This window comes from the organism of the source record quoted next, unplaced genomic scaffold, assembly GCF_019419815.1.
Source record: "Pyrus x bretschneideri cultivar Hongxiangsu unplaced genomic scaffold, Pyrus_bretschneideri_v1 Contig26, whole genome shotgun sequence".
Taxonomy (NCBI): domain Eukaryota; kingdom Viridiplantae; phylum Streptophyta; class Magnoliopsida; order Rosales; family Rosaceae; genus Pyrus; species Pyrus x bretschneideri.
The window spans coordinates 4,728,761-4,749,943 of record NW_025999568.1 but is presented as its reverse complement, the minus strand read 5'-3'; the positions used below and the strand labels follow the sequence as shown (position 1 = coordinate 4,749,943).

Below are 21,183 nucleotides of genomic sequence, written 5' to 3'. Positions count from 1 at the left end.
ATAATCTAACGTTGACATTTTTATAATAAATAAAACAAATAATTACAAGAGATATGGTAGGTCCGGTTTAGTTTTGATCAGTTTTAAAAGTATAAAAATTGAACGAAACTAAAAATAAATCGATTCGATGCAGATTTAAATTATTTGACTTTTCTATTAGTCAAAACCAAACCAAACCGACCAAAATGATTCTAATTTGTTAGTTTAGTTGCTTCGGTGCCCACTCATAATTTATGTGTTCGAAAAAGCATTTACATATTGTATGTTTTGAGCTTAGATGTGCTCATTGTTGAAATTTTTATTTATTTATTTATTACTTATATGTTAAGGCTCACGTGTTTGACGGTGTCGACGCTAATTTTAGTGACAGAAAGGGTGAACACAGGATAACATGGTTCAATATGGGGTTGGAATCACAGTTGGTATCAAAAATTTTGATGCAATTTTGGTCGGAAGGTTTCATGAAATTGACGATGGCTTCTTGTGATTAATAATTGTAATTTCACTTAAGATGAACACCATGTCTTAAGGTTTGCATGATTTTTCAAAGAGTTTTCGCAAAACATAATGAGCCTCTCATGTTTATATTTGATCCAAACGTTCGAACGGATTACTTGTTAGATATACGTTATATGTTGGAGGTTCTAAATAGATATATATTAGGAAAAACATAAAATTGCTAGGTAATAGAGGAACCTTAGTGCTTTTATAAATTGATATTTAAAAACTCTTTTCTTTTATTAATTTTGGACGAATTTACTATTTTTTTAATTAAAATTCGTTTTTAATATTACCCAATTTCCAAATCATACTTCTAAATTTTTAGTTTTAAGTAGTTAATTAGGATTGTTTTTACATAAATTATTTAAATAGTCCTTGTGGAGAATAACCTTGCATAAGCATTTATACTACAACATTCTTGTACTCTTGTAAGTATTTTGTGTGATTTTAACCTTTTTTTCGTAGGTACTAAAAATCCTAAACAACGACGTAGGAATCATAAACATGTCTAATTAACTAGGAGAGTAACATACTTCTAATATAAGGGTGGTGCTATTTGTATACTATCTTTTTTTTTTTTTTTTGAACAAATACTAGTATCTACACTGAGGGAAGGGTGTGACATCCCACATCACCCAGGGGAGTGATCCTTATATGTATATTCTCATCTCTACCTAGCACGAGGCCTTTTGGGAGCTCACTGGCTTCGGGTTCCGTAGGAACTCCGAAGTTAAGCGAGAAGGGGGCTAGAGCAATCCCATGATGGGTGACCCACTGGGAAGTTGCTCATGAGTTCCCAAAAACAAAACCGTGAGGGAATGGTAAGCCCAAAACGGACAATATCGTGCTACGGTGGTGGAGCGGGCCTGGGAAGTGATCCGTCCCGGGCCGGGATGCGACAATTTGGTATCAGAACCTAACCCTGGCCGCGTGTGTGCCGATGAGGACGTCGGGCCCCTAAGGGGGGTGGATTGTGACATCCCACATCGCCCAGGGGAGTGATCCTTAAATGTATATTCTCATCCCTATCTAGCACGAGGCCTTTTGGGAGCTCACTGGCTTCGGGTTCCGTAGGAACTCCGAAGTTAAGCGAGAAGGGGGCTAAAGCAATCCCATGATGGGTGACCCACTGGGAAGTTGCTCGTGAGTTCCCAAAAACAAAACCGTGAGGGAATGGTAAGCCCAAAGCGGACAATATCGTGCTACGGTAGTGGAGCGGGCCCGGGAAGTGGTCCCGCCCGGGCCGGGATGTGACAAAGGGGGTAAACATAGCTTCACAATGGGCTAGCAATATATGGTTTAAATTCGCATTTGACGAGAGTCTGAGAGTCGAACATAAGATCTCTCACTTACAAGTAAATAGGAATATCACTAGACCACAGTATTAAGTTGCATCTATATACTATCTTTTAGCTTCCACATATACTCTCAATTTTGAGTATCAAATTTTTTAAATATTTTGTCGTCAAATTGAATGAATTGAAAAATTATAAAAATTAAAATTAAATTAAAGGGAGTTGTCTATATGTGAAAAAAAAAAAAAAAAAAGCACTACCCTTAATTTTTTAGAAAAAACTAGTGAAAATGGCTTGGAAATTGAGCCCACTAATCAATGAATCCGGACTGTTGAAATTTGATCTAATGACTACAATTATTATAACTTTTAGATGAGCTCTCTGTTTGTAGTCGTTAGATCAAATTTCAATGATCCAAATTCTTTGAATAATGGCTTAGTTTATTGGGATATGGAGGGGATTCAGTTTCGAGCAAAGAACTAGATCCCCTCCGGATCCAAGGAAACTGACCCCACTAATCAATGAATTCGACCCATTGAAATTTGATCAAATGGGTACAATTATTATAACTTTTAAAGGAGCTCCCTATTTGTAGCTGTTGGATCAAATTTCAGCAAATCAAATTCATTGATTAGTGAGCTTAGTTTATTCACATTATTTCTAAAACTACAGCAAAATGATACACTATTTCTGAAACTAAACCAAAATAGCCCGCATTATTTATGAAATTACAGCAACATAATGCACACTATTTTTGAAACTGAATCAAAATAACCCACACCTATTTATGGAAGTGAACTAAATAAACATTATTTCTGAAACTACAACAAAATAACCGACATTATTTCTGAAACTGAACCAAAATAACCACACTATTTCTGGAACTACAATAAAATAACATACATTATTTTTGAAATTGAACCAAAATAATCCACACTATTCTGGAACTACAGCAAAATAAACCGTATTATTTCTGGAACTATAGCAAAATAACCACACTATTTCATAAACTGAAGCAAAATAATCCACACTATTTATGGAATTGAACAAAATAAACACTATTTCTAAAGGAAAGTGTTATTGGCACTCCAAAAATCTCTATCTACACTCCTTACAAGTGTATTTTTCTTTCCAAATATAGAAAGTTTGAAGTGTAAAATGAGATTTTTGGAGTGCTAATAACAGTTCCCTTTCTAAAAATACAACAAAATAAGAACGATGTTGAACGACAAACACCCAAAACAAATCCAAACTAAAATTCTTTTTCTTTCCCAAAACTAAAAACAAAAAGAAAATTAATTACCAAATAAGTGTTAATGTGCCAAATGTAGAAATAAACAGCAAAGAGATTGTACAATAAAAACCACCTCCATCTCCCATGCTACTTTCTGTCCTACCTAGTGTCGGTTTATTGTAATTCCCCCACCTCCTCCTCTCTCTAGGGCTAATTGAAATGCTTATGGCTGCGAACAAACCCAATGGTACCTTTTACCCAAAATTGGAAACCGATAAAAAAAGGTGAGTCGCTAGTTAGTTAAGGATAATTTGGAAAAAGAAATATTTTGTTGCAGATTGGGCTTTAATTCGGTCCGTAATTTTAATGTTTGTAGGGCTGATGTATAAATAGTTGTGTTCTTATGGTTAAATCTCAAATCCTTTTAGGTAAATAAAAATTTAAGATGATTTTTTATTAAAAAAAAAGTTGCCCCAATACCTTTTCATGAAAACTCCCTATTTTTAAATTCCACTTGGTTCGCTCTGTTTGTGACTCGAAAAATTCACAACAAGAATCCCAATTCCACGCCAATTCCAAATTCCAAATCCAGTTCCACGTCCCGTCTTCCCTGAACCTCTCACCAATGTATTCATCCAAGTCCGGCCGAGTTGGCGGCGGCGGCGGCTCAGGCCGCGGACCCGGAGCCGGCAAGCTTGGCCGACCCTCCTTCCCTCCACCCCACCGCTCCTCCGCCCACACCACCAGCCGCCTCTCCCTCGGCGGCGGCTCCAATCCCAGAGGCCGCAACTCAGGCCCCCCACGGCATCAGCCGCCCCGCCGGCCGTGGAAGAGCAGTTCAGTTTAGTCCCCGGCCGCAACCCACTTGCTTTCTCTGTGATCATTCGTATGGCGCCGGACTTGGTCGAAGAGATCAAGCGCGTCGAGGACCAAGGTGGGGCGCCCCGCATCAAGTTCGGTCCGTTGCCTAATAACCCAATGGGCAATGTGAGTTTCTTGTATTTGAACTGGGAATTGCTTAAATTTTGCTAATTTTGTTGGGTTTTGGATTTCATAGTGTTTGTACTTTGCTTGTGTGTGTCTCTGGGTTGTGTTTCAATTGTTCACTGCTCAAGTTTTTCGGTATCGTGTCAGTTGTTTAAATCTTGTTGCTTTATGAAGTTTCATGGAGAATTAATTTTGGGCATTGCTTAATTTCTTCAATTTTTCGTTAGGTTCTGTACATTCTGGTTTGTGGGAATACTATTCAATTTTTTTCATGGCTTATACTTGGTTTGTGTTCTTCTTAGTTAGTCTTCAATTGGGTTTTGCATAAATCAGTTTTGTACTTTTTCGTTTGGGTGTATTGTGGTTTTTTTTACTTTGAAGTTATTCTTATATTTTTTTTCTTGGGAACTTTGAGTTCTCTTGTGGAAGTGGTACATTCGGGTTGGCGTTGCTTATATAGGTGAAATGTTGTTCCTTTTTGGGGTTATTTGTTACTCTTATGCAGAATTATTACTTTGAAGTTATTCTTTTGGCAAGGTTGATGTTTTGCAGAGTTTTTGCTTTAGTTTTATCATGGCCACATAACAAAATTTGAGTGCTTTTAATTCTCTCCATTGGAATATGGAAATTTTGTTAATACTTGTTAATCTAGATGTGGTGATTAATCTTAATGTTTTTATTGCTTTGAATGGTTCAATATTGCTTCAGGTTATTGATCTGGGTGGGAAGGAATTTACATTTACATGGGACAAGGAATTAGGTGACCTCTGTGACATTTATGAAGAGCGTGAAAGTGGTGAAGGTGGAAATGGTTTGCTAGTTGAATCAGGATGTGCATGGCGCAAAATTAATGTGCAGCGTATCTTAGACGAGTCAACCAAGAACCGTGTTAAACAGCGGTCAGAGGAAGCTGAGCGCAAGAATAAATCCCGCAAGTATGTAGTCTGATTGTTACCGTGGAGTTCCTTTGCTTTTTGATTATTCAGTAGTTTTATGCATATTCATTCTTCAGTTTCTTTTACTTTGGCACTATTAATTTTCTTTAACGGCATCTGCTTTGGTTGCTTCAGGAGGTTGCAACATAGAACACTATTTTTGGTGGTACTTAGGTGCTAATACTATCATTATAATTGCCTTTAACATCCAAAATTCCTCTACACCCATTCCAAATGATAGAACAACTTGTTTTTCATCCATTTCAGAAGATTTGTCCTAGCACATCTTCAAAATCTATCTTCAATTGCCATCATTCTTGTGTGGTTCTGGTTACCAATTAGTTGCATTTTTTTTCTAGAAGTAATTTGATGATTTTAGTTTCATGACTAGTTTCAAGACTTATTTTAGGACAATTATCAGAAGGTTGACGTCTTTTGTGTTGCAACCGTCAACTGTGTTATGCCTTTGAGTTGTTCCGACTGGTGTCTTATCCCTTTAATTTGTTTTTGTTCCTGAAAACAGAGCCATTGTGCTAGAACAATGTAAAGCTCCAACAAATCAGTTAAAGCAATATGATACTACAGCAGGTAAGGTTTTCAATCCAAGTATCATATATTTCCATATTTTTTTAATAAACTACAGTCATTTTCTGACTTGAGTAGAAGTTAATAGTTTAGTGCAAAGTAGGAAAACACTGAGCTTGAGATGTGTAGTTAATGTAAATTTTTCCACTATATACATTGCCTTATAAGCAAATCAGATTGAACTAGCTAGAAATGCAGTGTCATTAGGATCGATAAATTTTTAACCCCAGTCTAAATTGAAAAACATTCATAAAAATGTTATATATGTTAATGAAAAATTTTTAAATTTTGTTTCTTCTGGTTTTGTTTAAATGACTGCTGATCATGTATGTTCACTTAACTATTATTTATTGGTTTTAATTTGGGAACAGTTATTTGCACTCTAAAAATCTCATTTTGCACTCCTCTCAAGTGTATTTTTCTTTCTAAATATAGAAAGTTTGGAGTGCAAAATGAGAATTTTGAAGCCACTGAACTACATAACAGATGCATCTGATACCTCACTTGTTTCCAGCTAATCAACCATGGAGGAATTTCAAACATAAAAAAGAGCCTCCGTTTAAGAAGCAGAAAGTTGAACTGCCTCAAGGTGAGTGGAGCCTTGTAGAAGCTTTTGTTTTCTAACCTTTTTTTTCTGTTGGGGTGGTGGTCGGCTGTTTCTTGTGCCTTCATGCACATGATGCTGTGATTCTCTAATGCCATACCTCTACTATGTAAATGATCCACCATTTACACTTATCTTGTGCCACTGTCTGTACAAGAAAAACTATTTTGTCCGAACACCCTAATTCAATCTTCTAGGATTCGTCTTCTGCTTCCCCAATTAGCTCATCATAATAAACTTTCGCCAAAAATTTCTCTTACAACTGTCCCCTCTATTGAACCTTGTCTCTATCCTTGGCCAAAGTAAACCTTGTAACTATCCCTCTTCCCTCCATTTCACTATTTTATATTCTTCCAGGCTTACAGCTGTAAAATTGTTTTATTTGAGTTTAAATTTTCATTGAAGAAGTCTATTATTTGAATTTTCAGCTCCCCCTAAAACTACATTTAAAACTGGAATGTCATCAGCAACTGCTGCAAAGGGCAGGTACTCATCATCACCTCTTCCAACTCTACCTGAGCAATCTGGGGCTCTATCATCTCCATTAAAAACTGGAAATAGTTTGAAGAGTCATGCAAGTGCAGAAGATGTTATACCCTTTCAAGTGACTAGAAAAGATAAGCCCGCTCCAAGCTCTGATAAAGAAATCCCAATCAGGAACAGTACTGCACCACGACAAACAGTGGGCAAAGACAATAGTGGAGCTAACCCTACAGATTTGCAGAGTATGTTGATTGCTTTGCTCACGGAGAATTCCAAGGGGATGAGAATAAAGGTATGCACTAAAAAAAATGACATTTAATATATTTGATATTGGCCATGTGTCTACTATTAAATCGTCCAATCTTATAAGGTCGTTTTATCTTGATTTATTTTAGACATAATATACTCCACGTGGACAAATGCCACTGTAAATGATATATTCCCAAAAAGGACATATGACTCATCCCACCACTTCACACAAGATGAGTGGATGAGAGTTCTAGCCAGCCTGCTGCAGGATATCGATGGGAACCCCTGGGCTTTGCCACAAAAGCTGCACATACATCACATATTTTTTATGTAGTCGCTGTTCTTAAGTACCCTAAAACCCAACTTTATCTGAATAAATGGAAAATAAGTTTTCCCTAAACAGTTCTGAAACCATCAGATATCCATTTCATAAATTTGACTATGATGCATGCTCTGCATGTTTATTTCATTTCAAGCTATAACTAAAACAGTTTTAGTCTTATGACAAACAATTATTTCTCAATCTGTTTGAACAAAACCGCTTTAAAATCTTTTTCAGAAAAAAAAACCAATACACATCTTCAAACAGATTTCTCAACAATTTGAATCACATGCTTTGTAAATAAAATCCATTGAAGAATACTGTTTCAAAGATCTTTTGAAGAATATCCTTTAGAAAACATGCTTCCAACCAGATTCTTTGCTATGCATGAACTATTGTTTTCATGCATAATAATAGATAATCGTATCATGAAACTACTATCCAAGAGCGAGTATGAGTTCCCCTACTTTATTCCAAACACATTTTTATCAAAGCACGTGGTAGCTATTTTCCTATTGCCAACTGCACAGCCAAATGTTAGTTTCGTACTGCATTTGTTACTGTTTTAGCAGGGGGTACTAAAAGCTGATACACTTTTATATTGTCTGATTGTGTTACAGATATTTATAAAAGGCAAAATGATAAACTAAATTATTGTGTTACAGATATTTATAAAAGGCAAAATGATAGACTAAGTATTGAATTTAAAGGAATCCTTTGAGTGGAGCATAAGAATGAATGCCAGTTGTTGGGGAGGGTGTAAGAATGCAGATACGGAATTTAAAACTTTTTTCTCCAAGCAAAATTATGTTAAATAGAAATGGGAAGGGAAACAATCAAATCACTTTGGATATTGTGATAGTTCATCTGGAATTCTACAGTATCCAACTGTGTTATAAATTCAAACAATGTCTTGTTTTCTTCTCCTGCTACTTATCTCTCTCAATCTTGCTTTTTTAATAGGATTTAGAGAAAGCTATTGCAGATTCATATCCAAACTCTATAAAGAAAATTGAGCCTATTATTAAGAAGGTAAGTGACGAAAATCCTTGATGCTATTATTCGAATAACATTAAGTGATATTATATCTTCTCATTCAATTTTGACATCAGATTGCTAATTATCAAGCTCCAGGGAGATACGTTTTGAAATCAGGAGTGGAGTTAGAAAGCTCAAAGAAACCTTTGTCTGAAAGTGGAAGGTAATCCAATTTTTTCCCTAAGGCTTAGTCTGCATGATCAAGTCAATTAGTGGCAAACTTGTTTTCCTGTTACTCTTTGACTTTTAACTTGTACCGATATTGGTCCTCAAGAAAGAGATGACTTGACACAACAATAAACCAAAATATCTAAGAAATATAGAAGGAAGGAATGTATTCCTGATACACAATAGTATTAAAGTTAATTTGTAGAAATATAGAAGGAAAATGGGCATCCTTTAGGCCGTTCATATTCCCTTTGAGCTTGCATAATATTATTAGAGATGCTCTACGAGTTATCTCCATGATTTGTCACACAATTTATTTATATCTTGCTTGCATGCTAACTCCAATCATTCAGATTTGAATATCTAAGTTTTATGAATCTGAGTGGTTTTCAATTCTTAATTCGAAAATTCTGGTTGAGGGTTTTGAGTTTAATATCCTTATGCGATCTCTTTTTTCCTATTTAAGGATTTTTAGTGCCTTCCAAGTTTTGTACAATTTGTTCGACACATTCTTATCCCAAACTACTTTCCCTAGTATCCTTTAGAATATCTCAAAAGTACATTCTTTTTTATTTACTTTGATGGCTTAACCTTTTAACAATAAATATCTGCAGACTATGGTTTTTCTTTATAGTCTATTGTGGTTGTATTTGTATCTTCTTTTGTAAAAACTGATTATCAGTGGATCAAGCAAGGATTTCCTACTATAGATATTGATGCAAGTTACATCACGGTGTATTATATAATCATTACTTTTGTGGAATTATATATCGTTCTCTATCTGTCATAATGTGTATTTGTTTATTTTCAGTTCTCCCGAGGAGAAACTTCACCAGGAACCTGCTCCTGATGGTAATCGTGATCAAATGCCTGTTCAAGCACCACACTTTGAGGAGAAAGTTTCTCCTAATGGGTTGGAGGAGCAGGTTCACGAACAATTGAATGCTACAGTGGGTCAGGATTCAAGTGCATTGATTAAAATTGATAACCAACAGCAATCCCTTGATTTGTTTGGTGAAAAAAGGGGCTCCGACGATAATGTAGCGCTAGTAGGAAGCTCTAGCGATACTGGGAGTGACAGTGACAGTGATAGTGACAGTAGCGATACCGGAAGTGACAGTGGCAGTCATAGCAGAAGCAGAAGTAAAAGTCCAGCACGAAATGGGAGTGGGAGTAGTAGTGATAGTGACAGTGATGCATCTTCTAATAGCAAGGAAGGTTTTGATGAGGATGTGGATATTATGGCAAGTGACGATGACAAAGAACTGAAGCATCAATTGCAAGACTCTGAACCAGGGTTTTCTACTTTGCCCGTCCTATGGAGAACTCCTGATGGCAACCCTTTGCAGAGTGGGAATGATGAGAAGCAAGATGATCATGAAGTTGACGCAGTTGAGATTGAAAAACAGTTGCTTGATGCCGATCAGGTTGCTGAATTGGCTCCAGTTAGTAACTCTAATCATAATAAAAGTGAACCTCGAGAAGAAACAAAACCCTTTTCACCTGAGCATGGTAAGCTGCAAGACCACCAAAGTTTGGTAGATCCTTTGTATGGAGGGGGGAGTACAGCCAAGGATGACTTTAGGTATGAGCAGTCTGACAGCTCTGAGAGGATATCTAAAGGTACATCCAAAATGGTATCTGGGATAAAGCACTCTGATGAGAAATCTGAACGCAAAAATAGATTAAAAACAGAAATATCACAGCAACCTTGTCACAGTTTGTCTCCTGATAGACTTGTTGAAGGCTCTCATAAGGACCCCTGTCTCTCAAACGATTAGTAGAGATGATAGGGATGGGAATATTGAATCTGGATCCCTAAAGGCTTGCAACCAAGCATTTTCTGGCAGATATACTTCAGAGTTTAAACAATCAAGTCGGAAGTCTTTTGATCATAATTTACAGACAAAAGTTCCTGATTCAGCAGAAAAACCAGATAGATATGCTGAAAACTTAGGGCATGGCGGGAAGTACTCTGAAAAGAGCTCTCAAATGCACGAAGGTTTCCTCCCTCAAAAAGATAAACTTTATAGAGATACTCAAAATGAGGATGGTTATGCTAATGAGAGAAAGGTTCCAAGAAATTCTAAGGAAGGTGGTACCCGAGGCAAACAGTCAGTGCCCTTGGATCCTCATTACCAGAAAGACGGTGATGTGGCTGGAAAGATCAAGGGGAATGCACAAATTTCCAGCCTGTTACTGGGGAGTTCACCAAAGGATAACAGCACAAATGGTGCAGACACATCCCCTGTTGTTCATGGCAGAGGCAGTAAACTCCAAAGAGAGTTTTCAGACTTGGAGTTGGGCGAACTTCGTGAGCCCTTGCTTGAGGAAACGACAGTTAAGAAGCAATTTGAGAGGAAAAGTTCTTTTAAGCAGTCAGATAACAAAACGAGCACTTCAGAGAACAGGGTTTCTGAATTCGGTAAAGTGAAACCTGCAGGAAAGGCAAATTTTGATTTGCGAAGGCCATCCCCTCCAGATTTAAACTCTAAGCTTCCATGTAATCAGGAAGGCTTGAATAAAAAGAGGAACTATGAAGATCGCATTGAGGATTTAACAAGGTCGCAACAGAGAGCTGTGCAGTCTCAGTCACAGCACCCATCACTAGTAGATCATCCTGATGTGGGGCGTTCGTTTAGCAAAACAGTGGATCTTACTAGTAAATCTCGACAGAATGAAGCTGGAGGCAGACAAGCAATTGGTGTGGCTGGACATGGAGAAAGCAATAAGAAAGCAACCTCAAGTGCTCCTCAGCAGCTTGACTCAAAGCGAAGGCTAGTTTCCCAACCCATACAAGAAAGTAAAAGACATGCATCCAATATAATGGTGGATTCAACTGATGTACCAAAGAAATCAATGGTGGCAGAGGGCATTGACAGTGATAGAAAAAAGAGGGATTCTTCTTCAGATGAGAATAGTTGTTCTTATTCTAAGTATGAGAAAAATGAGCCCGAGTTCAAGGGACCAATAAAAGATTTCTCTCAGTAAGTGAACATATTAAAGCTTTTACAATAGTGAAAACCATCAAACCAGGTTTTGGCTGTGTTGTATTTAATCCTGGTTTTTGACATCCAAATTACTTTATACATTTTTCCTTTTCTTATCTTAGGTACAAAGAGTATGTGCAAGAATATCGTGATAAGTATGATAGCTATTGCTCGTTGAACAAGACCCTAGAGAGTTACAGGTCATTTGAAGATTCCTTTCACTTCTTTTAAGGCAATATTGTTCTTTTTTTTTTAATACATGTTTGATTAATTGTTTTCTATTTTTTTTTTTTTTTATCCAAAATTGTGTCAAAACAATTTATTTGTGCTTAATGTAGGAATGAGTTTGAAAAGCTAGGAACGGACCTTGATTATGCTACTAGAGACACAGAGAAATATTATAGCATTGTGGAGCAGCTGAAGGATTCATATCGTCAATGTGGAACGGTATGCTCTGTGTTTGATTTTCTATGAAGTGCGTAGATGATTGAACTGTGAAGTAATTCAGTAAGACATTGTATGTGAAGTAATTCAGCTAGACATTCTCACTGTTTTCTTGGTCAGATGCATTTTGATTATGTATCAGTTGTACGCACTTCTGTTTTCATGATTCCCTTATAACTTAACAAATCAGTTGTTGTTTGTTACCTAGCCATGGTGGATAGGGTTTGCCCTGTGGGCTTAGGGCCAAAGTCAGCCACCCTCCACAATGAATCACTTTAATGCACTGCTTAGTATGATAGACTTATTGGCTTCCAATTTGGCTTGATAGATATAACTGTGAAAATTTAATAGATGTAACACCTTTTAACTTCATCCGCATGGCATATGTGAATTCCAGGGGTTTGCTTATGTTGAAGATGCTTAATGAGGCTGAGCCAATAAGTCTATCATATTATAAATATACACTTGCATATGTCTTGGTGGAGTCCAATTATTACACGTGCTTGCTAACATGTAGAAACTTTAAATTCATTCTTGAATTTGTAGACGTTTTGAAGTTCGGGTACCCAGCTCACCAGATAAGCTCAGTAGTGCATGTGTTTCGATTAATCCTGTATTTGATGAATAAGGAAAATTTTGAGACAAATACTATGATCATATATGAATAGCTAACATCGTGTTGCTAGTGATGTGGTGTTGGTAACTATTATTTTAAACAGAAAATTTAGGTGCTTAAATTATCTTTATTTCTGTTTTGTTTTTCTGGAGTATTTACAATACATAAAGTGTAAAGTGCTTCAGAATCATTCTTGATTTTGTTACCGATAACTTTAAACTTAACTCTTACGGTTTAATTTTTATTTGTCAAATAACTAATATTATGTTGAGCTTTTTGGTTTGACTCAAGTAATATTGACGCTTGCAGAGACATAAGAGGCTGAAAGGAATATTTGTGGTACTTCATGAAGAATTGAAGGTGATTCATTCTATCCTCGTCGACCACCATCTTTGAATTAATGCCGTTATGTGTTGGAGTTAGTCATAGGAATTATCTACTTTGCAATTACCATTTGAGTTTTAAATTGGGAATTGTTATTGGCACTTCAAAAATCTCATTTTACACTCCAAACTTACTATATTTGGAAAGAAAAATACACTTGTGAGGAGTGTAGAATGAGATTTTTGGAGTGCCAATAACACTTCCCTTTAAATTTTTTGTACCGAGTGTTGTGAATATTTTTGCGTCTTTCTGCAGCAACTTAAGCAAAGGATTAAGGACTTTGCAGTCTCATACATGGCCTGAAAGAGGGAATCTCATCCTCGTCATTCACTATAATTGAAACCTCTTCCTTCAGGCCCGAGGGTGTGACTAGGAAGTTATATGTTGAAAACAGCACAACAGAGTCCTCTCTCTCTGAAGATGAACGCTCATGTCACGTTGAGAGAGCATCCGCAGTTTTGCCGTGCCCGCCCAGTATACCCGTAAATAGCATTTAACTCGTATGTACATTAGTTTTGTATTCAGATCAGACCTTTTGTTCTTGACATTGTGCTTTTTGTGGATATAGTTGTATATCATAACACACAGGGTAGGAAGAACTCAAAGAGATCATTTATACGATTGATGCACATGTTGCCTTCTGTGAAATTCACCTTTTGTGGAGGGTGAGATTCAATTTCTGTTATTCATTGAGATTGGTCCCCTTTATATATATATATATATATATATATATATAGAGCAGTAGGGATTTTTGAATCTGGGACTCACGGGTAAAAAGTCAACGTCTTATCTATCAAGATATTGGATCACGCACAAATGGTTTATTTTTTTTCTTCCGTAATTTATTTTAGCTTTTCACATAATGATTTTCTCACACTGTTTTTCTCGTCCTACACTTTTGTTTATTTATGTTCTTTGGTGATTTATTCAAGGAAAAAAACTTTATAAAAAGATGTGCAGGGAGAAAAAAGAGACGTGAAAATCACTTTCCGAAGATTAATGATGTTAATATCGGTTTATAAGCTACACTTTTGTATACACTGTTCACCATCCCGCTAGTTGTACTTTTTATCCAATGATATTTGACTCTAGCAGTGTACGATAAAGCCCCAGAATGTAAGTTGCACCCTTCCTAACTTTGTTAGCTTCACATAAGAGTTGCATTAAAGTTTGCAAAAGCATAATATGCTTCTTAAGTTTTTGTAATATGATATTTTAAATTATTCTAATTCACGGGAGGGTATTAAAAGTTGAATATAAGAAGGTGCGGTGTGAATATTGCCTTGACCAACTAGTTTGGTCCTTTTTTTTCACATTAAGAAAGCTAACCCAATTGAGAATTCTAGGTAACCCATTTCACCTAATGAGCAAGGCTTTTCTGAACATTAGCATATCTATACAAACTTTCCTTTTCTTTGGCCTGTTTCAATTACATTCCCAAAACAAATTAGATCATCTCCTCCTAGAATGCTACTCAAAATTTAACCCAAAAATGACTCCAAACTTAATTTGCCTTTCTACTTTCAAAATTTCACTCCAACATGACTTTATATGATTTTTCATCTACCTTGGCTGAACTGGTGCTTTGTTGAGCCTTATAGAGCTCTTACCAGAAAGTATATTCACGACAAGAATTTGACGCTTATTGACATCATTTTGTGACTATACACAATTCAACTTTTGTTTGGGCTGCATATATTAACTAGTTTTTTTTGTAAAGGGTTATGTTTTCTTTTCTTTGCTACTTTTTTCTTTGATTTATTAAGTTATTTTGGTTGTCCTAAAAAAGAATAGAAAAATAAAAGCAGAAATTATTTAGTGGAGCTTGTTCCACGATAAAAACATAAAGTTAAAATATTTGCAGTTTCCAGAGGCATAAACATTGCTCTTTGAGAATAATAAATATGTGAAATTCACCTCCGCTGTATAATTAACAGTCTCCCCACACCCAAAAATATAAATAGGGAAGATTTTACGGTACTTTATTAAAAAAAAATAAGGTATCGGTGGTATTTAATTTAATAAAAATTACATTTTAAAGTCACATAATTATGATGAGGTTCGAGTTAATAATAAGAGTGACGTGATTATTTCAATAGCAAGGTTAATAGCCACATTGTGGACGTTTTGTTATATTATCAAGGTAGGTGTTAAATTATCTATGTTTACTATTACCCCAATGAGCGTATTGTTAAAATAGAGACGAACTTTATGAACTTACATAACATCGTAAACATACATGGTCCTCAGTCAGATACAATAAGCCTAGTATAGGCATAGGCCCAATTCCAATCACTCATCTTAAACTAAGTTTAACATCTTATTTTATAAAAAAAATCAATACCTCTTAAAATTAAAATATAAAGTTTGATTTAATTTTATCAAAAAATATTCTCTCATCTTGTCCAAGCAAAGAATAATAAACTTTGAGTTTCTCCTCCTCTCCTTTTTTTTTTCTTTGAACAAATATGATATATTATCTATACTAAGGGGTTGGGGAGTGGGCTAAACTTCACAATGAAGAATATTGTTCAAATTCGTCTTTGGCGAGAATCGACCCTAAGACCTATCATTTACAAGTGAAAAGATTACCACTAGACCATAGTACTAAGTGGCTTCTCCTCTCCTTCTTGAAATTTCATATATTTTGTCCTCCAATTTTCAACCTACAACAATATTAAGGTTTAGAAATTCTCTCTAACTTTTTACTAAAGTTATAAAATTTCATATATTTTGTTCACTAAATTTGCAATCCATTTTTTTCATTTTTCGTTTTGAAAATTTTCAATCCATTCTTTTTTTCATGGGAGTTTTCACGAAACATTTCCGATGCTGTTCACTTTTAATGAAAAATCACATTTTTACCTTTCCCTGGTACTATTCACTACACCTATATTTGTCATTTTTCATCAAAACTAAAGTTTTTTTTTAACTTTTCGTTAATTTTTTTTTTCATTACCTTGATATTGGAAAATTTATTTCTCTTAAAACTCAAGTAAACGATGCATAGCTTTCTCAGTAACTGCCCGGCAATCCGTATTTAGGGATTGGATGGAAGTGGCATCTCCCTTTCGACCGCGGTGGGGGGTTGTGATTGGCTGGAACTTGAACAGAGCTTGGGCCATGAGGACCATATGGAGGGCGTGGGCCAAGAAAACCCTGTGGGCCACGAGGAGCATGAGGCCCATAAGGCACATTAGGCACATGCAGCTGAACATGTTGGTTATGAGGCCTCTGTGCCCCATGAAGCACATTACCCTGAATTGGTGACTCACTGCTTGGTGGAGGAGCATCATCACATTGTTCACCTTCATCCTCATCAGCATTGGCATTCACTTTTTTCCCCTTGTTTTTCTTCTTATTACCCCCGTTGCCACCACCACCGCCAGCTTTAGCCGGTGCACCGCCACCTTCATTGGGTTTGACCATATTACCACCGTCCACCTTCTTACTAGTGCTACCACCTTCGTTATTGTTCTTCTTAGCAGAGTCCTGAACTTGAACAACTTCAACTTTAACCGTCTCTTTCTCATTATCACCACCAGCAGCACCGCCACCGTGGTTGCTTTCCTCGGAGCTTTCAGCCTATCTTTAATTTTTGTATTAATTACTCTCTATATTGAATTGATATTGGAATGCTAATTTAAACATGAAAAAAAAAAACATTTAGCACCTCAAAAAATCTAATTTGCTCACAATTCCAAGCATATATTCTACTCTCTTATAAATATTGTTTTTTTTTTTTAACATTTATGTGAGGCCTCTCCTCATGTAAAATTCTAACTCCGCCACTGATAAAGGCCAAAGTAAGATTACATTGTATAGTTTAAAGTAGGGTTGGGCAATTAAGGAAAAAAAAAAAACCTGACTAAACCTACCAAACCACACCGACGTTTTTTTTTTCTTTTCTTTTTCCGGTGAGTAAACCTGAACCGCACCAACTAAGGTCGGTTTGACGAGTGGTTCCTATATTCTTGGACATCGGTTAACCGAACTGACCCGCGTGTTTGCTTTTATTTGTTTTAATCATAATAGATATACCATGTACCCACCACAACAAAACAAAACGTGGTAGTTTTGCAAACTCCTGTGAAAAGTTGATGCTTCTGTGTTTACATAATTAATTATTACATGGGTAGATTATTACATGGGTAGATTGTTGGAGTGTAGGAAGTGCAGGGAAAGTTACTGGAGGCTTGGAAGCATGGAACTTTTTGATCTTTTGGAAGTTTTGGGACTTCAATTCTTAATTATCTATATGTAATGGTTTCTCCAGTAGAACTTTTGAACTTTAAGAATGCCTGAATGTCATATTTAAGTATCTATATGTAATGCCTTCTCCAATAGATCTTTTGGACTTTGGAACTTTTGGATTGTAATATTTTGAAAAATTGGAGCTTTGATGAATTTCTTTTTTGTAACTTTAAGAATGTTTGAATGTTAAACTTTGAATTTAACTAGTGTTCACACAAACCGAAAACAGACCCAAACCAACTTGCCTTTATCGGTTAATTGACATGATCGATTTTAGACCTGGCTTGATCGGTTTCGATTTGCAATTTTGGCTTAATCGACTAGGTCGGTTTGGTTTCGATTTTGGCCCAAAATTAACCCAGCCCAACCCGCGACCATCCTTAGTTTGAAGGATAAATTAGGTTCTCATCTCTCATTTTTTTCTTTCTCATTAATTGAAACCTTATTCCTTTTGCATTTTTTATCATGGTCCCTTGACTTTTCTCCATAACACTATTTAGATATTAAATTATTTACAAATCATTATATTGTCAATTTTAAAAATAAAAAACTTATTAATCATTTTCAAATATATCTTTTTAGTATTTTTTCCATTTATAAAATTTAAAAAATATGTATTTATTTATAAATATTAAATTTTTTTAATTTATACCAATATTCTTTTTAGTTTGGTTTGTACACATAATTTTGAATTTTAATATGTACCCATAATTTTTTAATTTTAATGTGTACCCATATTTTTTTTATGAATGTACCCATGCTGATTATATGTATTTGTTTTATGTTTAAAATATAGCAATAGTTATTTCTTAAACTATATTAATAATTACATGGGCACAATAAGTTTTTGCTAGAATTATGTGAAGAACAATATTACTCTATTATTTATTTTTAAAGTTATTGTTATATTGTTAAAATATTATTTGAATTTGCTTAAATTTCATAATTTGTGGGTATTGAATGCATAAATGTATGAGTTAAATTCTTTGAATAATGTCAGGGACCTTGATAAAACTATTCAAACAAATAAGGTTTCATTCTAACAATTAGGTTGACTAAGGACCGGAACCAAAATGACCTTAGTTTAAAATTATACTCGAAAGTTACATATAATTGTAATCGTTGTTATCTACGGTTTGGACTTTAGATTACACTCTTAAATCAGTATATTAAAGTTGAACTTTATGGTATTACAATATTAACGTTCAAATTAAATGGTACAAATCCTTTTTTTCTTTTTTTTAATAAAGTACTGTAGATGAATTATCAAAATAATAAAATTTAGCGTAAATTACATTTTGCACCCTCAAGTGTGGGTGTAATTATAAGCTCATACATCATCTTTAAAACATTACAATTTGATACACCAAATATGATTTAGTTGCAATTTCATACAATCTGTTACATAATTGGTTAGATTGGCTGTTAAGTGATGATATGACAGATATTTGACCCATTTTTTAATGAGGTGGATGTCTATTTGGCGCCATGTGGATAAAAAAATTTTAAAAATTTTAAAAATATAAAATATAAAAAATAAAAATATTTATTATTTAAAATATTTAATAAATAATTACAATATCCAAAAAATTATTAATCACCCCCACCCCACTACACATGCACCCCTACCCGACCCCTCTTCCCTATCCGATCCCTCCTCCAGCATCCCTACACATCTTCTCTCTCTGATCAACCCCATCTTCCATAACCACCAACAACATGTCTCTCCATCACCATTAACCCTTGACACCACACCCTCACCCACGACTAAATTGCAGTAGTTTATACCTAGCAATTCAAATCTGGCATGGTTTGAAATTGGGAATTTCTCGAATCCGTCAAAATCAAAAGCCTCCGTTGTTGAAATCTAGTAGGTCTGGTTGCGAATCGACGGAGAAGGTAGCGGTAGCTCTACCATGGTGACATCCCACTCCAGATTCGTTGATCTCTATCCTAGAATCCGAAAAATGAAATTTATAGGGTGGGGTAGAGAGTGATGGGTTGTGAGTTGGTTTGGGGAGATGTTGCAGTGATGGATTTAGATTTGGATTTGCTGGGTTTTATTAATCGCAGGGATTTGCAGTGTGTTGGGCAAGGTGAGGGAGAAGGAAGAAGGGGTTGAAGATTTATAGGGTGGGGCCCACTATTTTTTAGAAAGAAAAAAAAAAAAATCATATTTTGTTGAAAAGTCTCATGGGCATTGAATGCCCACAGTTCCATTTGTAGAAAACGAAAGCGGAAATTGCATTGTGTTGTCAGAAGACGGGTTACAAGTTTCAAAATGCAGTTAATGCATCTGTATGAAGTTGCTCTATAAATAGAGCACTTCATATGCTTTCATGGAACAGAAAAAATAAGACGAAAGAAAACTAGAGAAAAATATCAGTAACATCATCTATTCATCTGCCTTTTATTTGTTATCTGTCTGTGCTATAGTTTTAGTGTGGCATTTTACATCTACCTTGCACCTACCATTAAAAGGTTATTCTCTCAAACTTTAACCCTTTTATAACACGTTATCAGCACGAGTCTCTATATATAATTATTCTCTCATCTCTCTTCGCCGAACGAACGAAAGAAAGAAAAAAAAAAAAAATGTTTCCTTTAAGGTTTTTACTGTTCATCTTCTTCCTCTGCCTCAACTACGCCGTGTACCCTCGCGACGAGTTGTTTGCTCCATGCCTGCTCTTAGTTCTCCAACTAACGGTTACATACATCTTTGATTACTTGTTTGGTGTAGAGATTGATTACTAACCCAGTATTTATTTATGTTAATTCTACTGCAATCCAAGATGGTGCGGTACAATCGCCCATCTTGAACTGCAAATTTATTCTTACTGCGATCCAAGACGGTGCGGTATCATCGCCTATCTTGGACTGCAGATTTAATTTTACTGCAATTTTTTAGGTGGAGCGATATAATCGCACACCCTACCCTGCATATTTGAATTTACCTGCTGTTTAATTTCATTGCAATTTTATGTGGTGCGGTATAATCGCCCACGCTGCTCTGCATATTTAATTTTTCTGTTACTTGAGTGGTGCGGAATAATCGCCCATTCTATATTACATTATTTCAATGAGAATGGTGCGGTACGATCGCCCTTCTCATTCATCCTGAAAATCTCGAGCCAGAAGTTTCGAGTGCTTATCATTTTGGCCTGAAGATCAAAATGAAAAATTTGTAAGAACCAGAAGTTCTAACATCATATTCCTTCAGGAATACATATTATTGCAAGTTCTTACACATCTCATTTTCTTTCAGAAAAGAAAATGGCGAACTTGGCGAAGCTTGAATTTGCTGCCCTGGATATTACCGGGAAGAATTATCTGACCTGGGTATTGGATACCAAGATCCATTTGGAAGCAGGGAATCTTGGTGATACCATCAGGGAAGAGAGCAACTCATCCTCTCAAGATCGGGCAAAGACCATGATTTTCATTCGCCGCCATCTTGATGAGGCGCTAAAGAGCGAGTACTTAACGGTTGAAGATCCGTTAGCTCTCTGGAATGCCTTGAGAAACAGATACAATCACCAGACAACGGTGATTCTTCCAAGGGCCCGCTATGAGTGGACTCATCTGAGGATTCAAGACTTCAAGTCAGTGGCAGAATACAATTCTGCATTGTTCAGAATTACCTCTCAGATGAAGCTCTGTGGGGATATTATTACTGAAGATCATATGCTGGAAAAGACTCTCAGCACATTTCATGCCTCCAACGTGCTCCTGCAGCAGCAGTATAGAGCGCGAGGCTACACTGAGTACAACCAGCTGATATCTGTGCTCTTAGTAGCTGAACAGAATGATGAGCTCCTGATGAAAAACCATCATTCCCGACCTACTGGATCTGCACCATTCCCAGAAGTGAATGCTGCTTCCCTCGAAGTGAACGCCACATCCTCTGGTGGTGATAATCATAAACGAGGACGTGGCCACAAGCGAGGTCGATGGAATAGGAAAGGCAAGAACCATGGAGTTCAGTTTCACAACCAGGTTCCGAGGCATAATTCAGGCCCGAGCTTCAAAAATGTGAATCGCCACAAAGGCAAAGCTCATATGAACCATGCTCCTAGAAACTCTGAAGGAGCCTG

The 21,183-nt window shown here is 36.0% G+C and overlaps 2 protein-coding genes across 2 annotated transcripts; one reads left to right on the top strand and one right to left on the bottom strand.

The window, feature by feature from the left end:
* The first annotated feature begins 3,255 nt into the window (after positions 1-3,255).
* Positions 3,256-13,483, top strand: LOC103957150 (dentin sialophosphoprotein). Its single transcript, XM_048587147.1, has 14 exons — positions 3,256-3,314; positions 3,585-4,017; positions 4,726-4,952; positions 5,476-5,540; positions 6,052-6,126; positions 6,570-6,916; positions 8,159-8,227; positions 8,308-8,396; positions 9,213-10,024; positions 10,092-11,388; positions 11,514-11,591; positions 11,730-11,838; positions 12,761-12,811; positions 13,091-13,483. Exons 1-14 carry the CDS (start codon positions 3,256-3,258, stop codon positions 13,136-13,138), a joined length of 3,759 nt encoding a protein of 1,252 aa, XP_048443104.1. The 3' UTR covers positions 13,139-13,483.
* Positions 13,484-15,850: 2,367 nt separating this feature from the next.
* LOC125478709 (complement C1q and tumor necrosis factor-related protein 9-like) lies at positions 15,851-16,543 on the bottom strand. Its single transcript, XM_048587146.1, has 2 exons — positions 16,532-16,543; positions 15,851-16,420 (listed from the first exon to the last, which is right to left on the bottom strand). Exons 1-2 carry the CDS (start codon positions 16,541-16,543, stop codon positions 15,851-15,853), a joined length of 582 nt encoding a protein of 193 aa, XP_048443103.1.
* Positions 16,544-21,183: the final 4,640 nt, after the last annotated feature.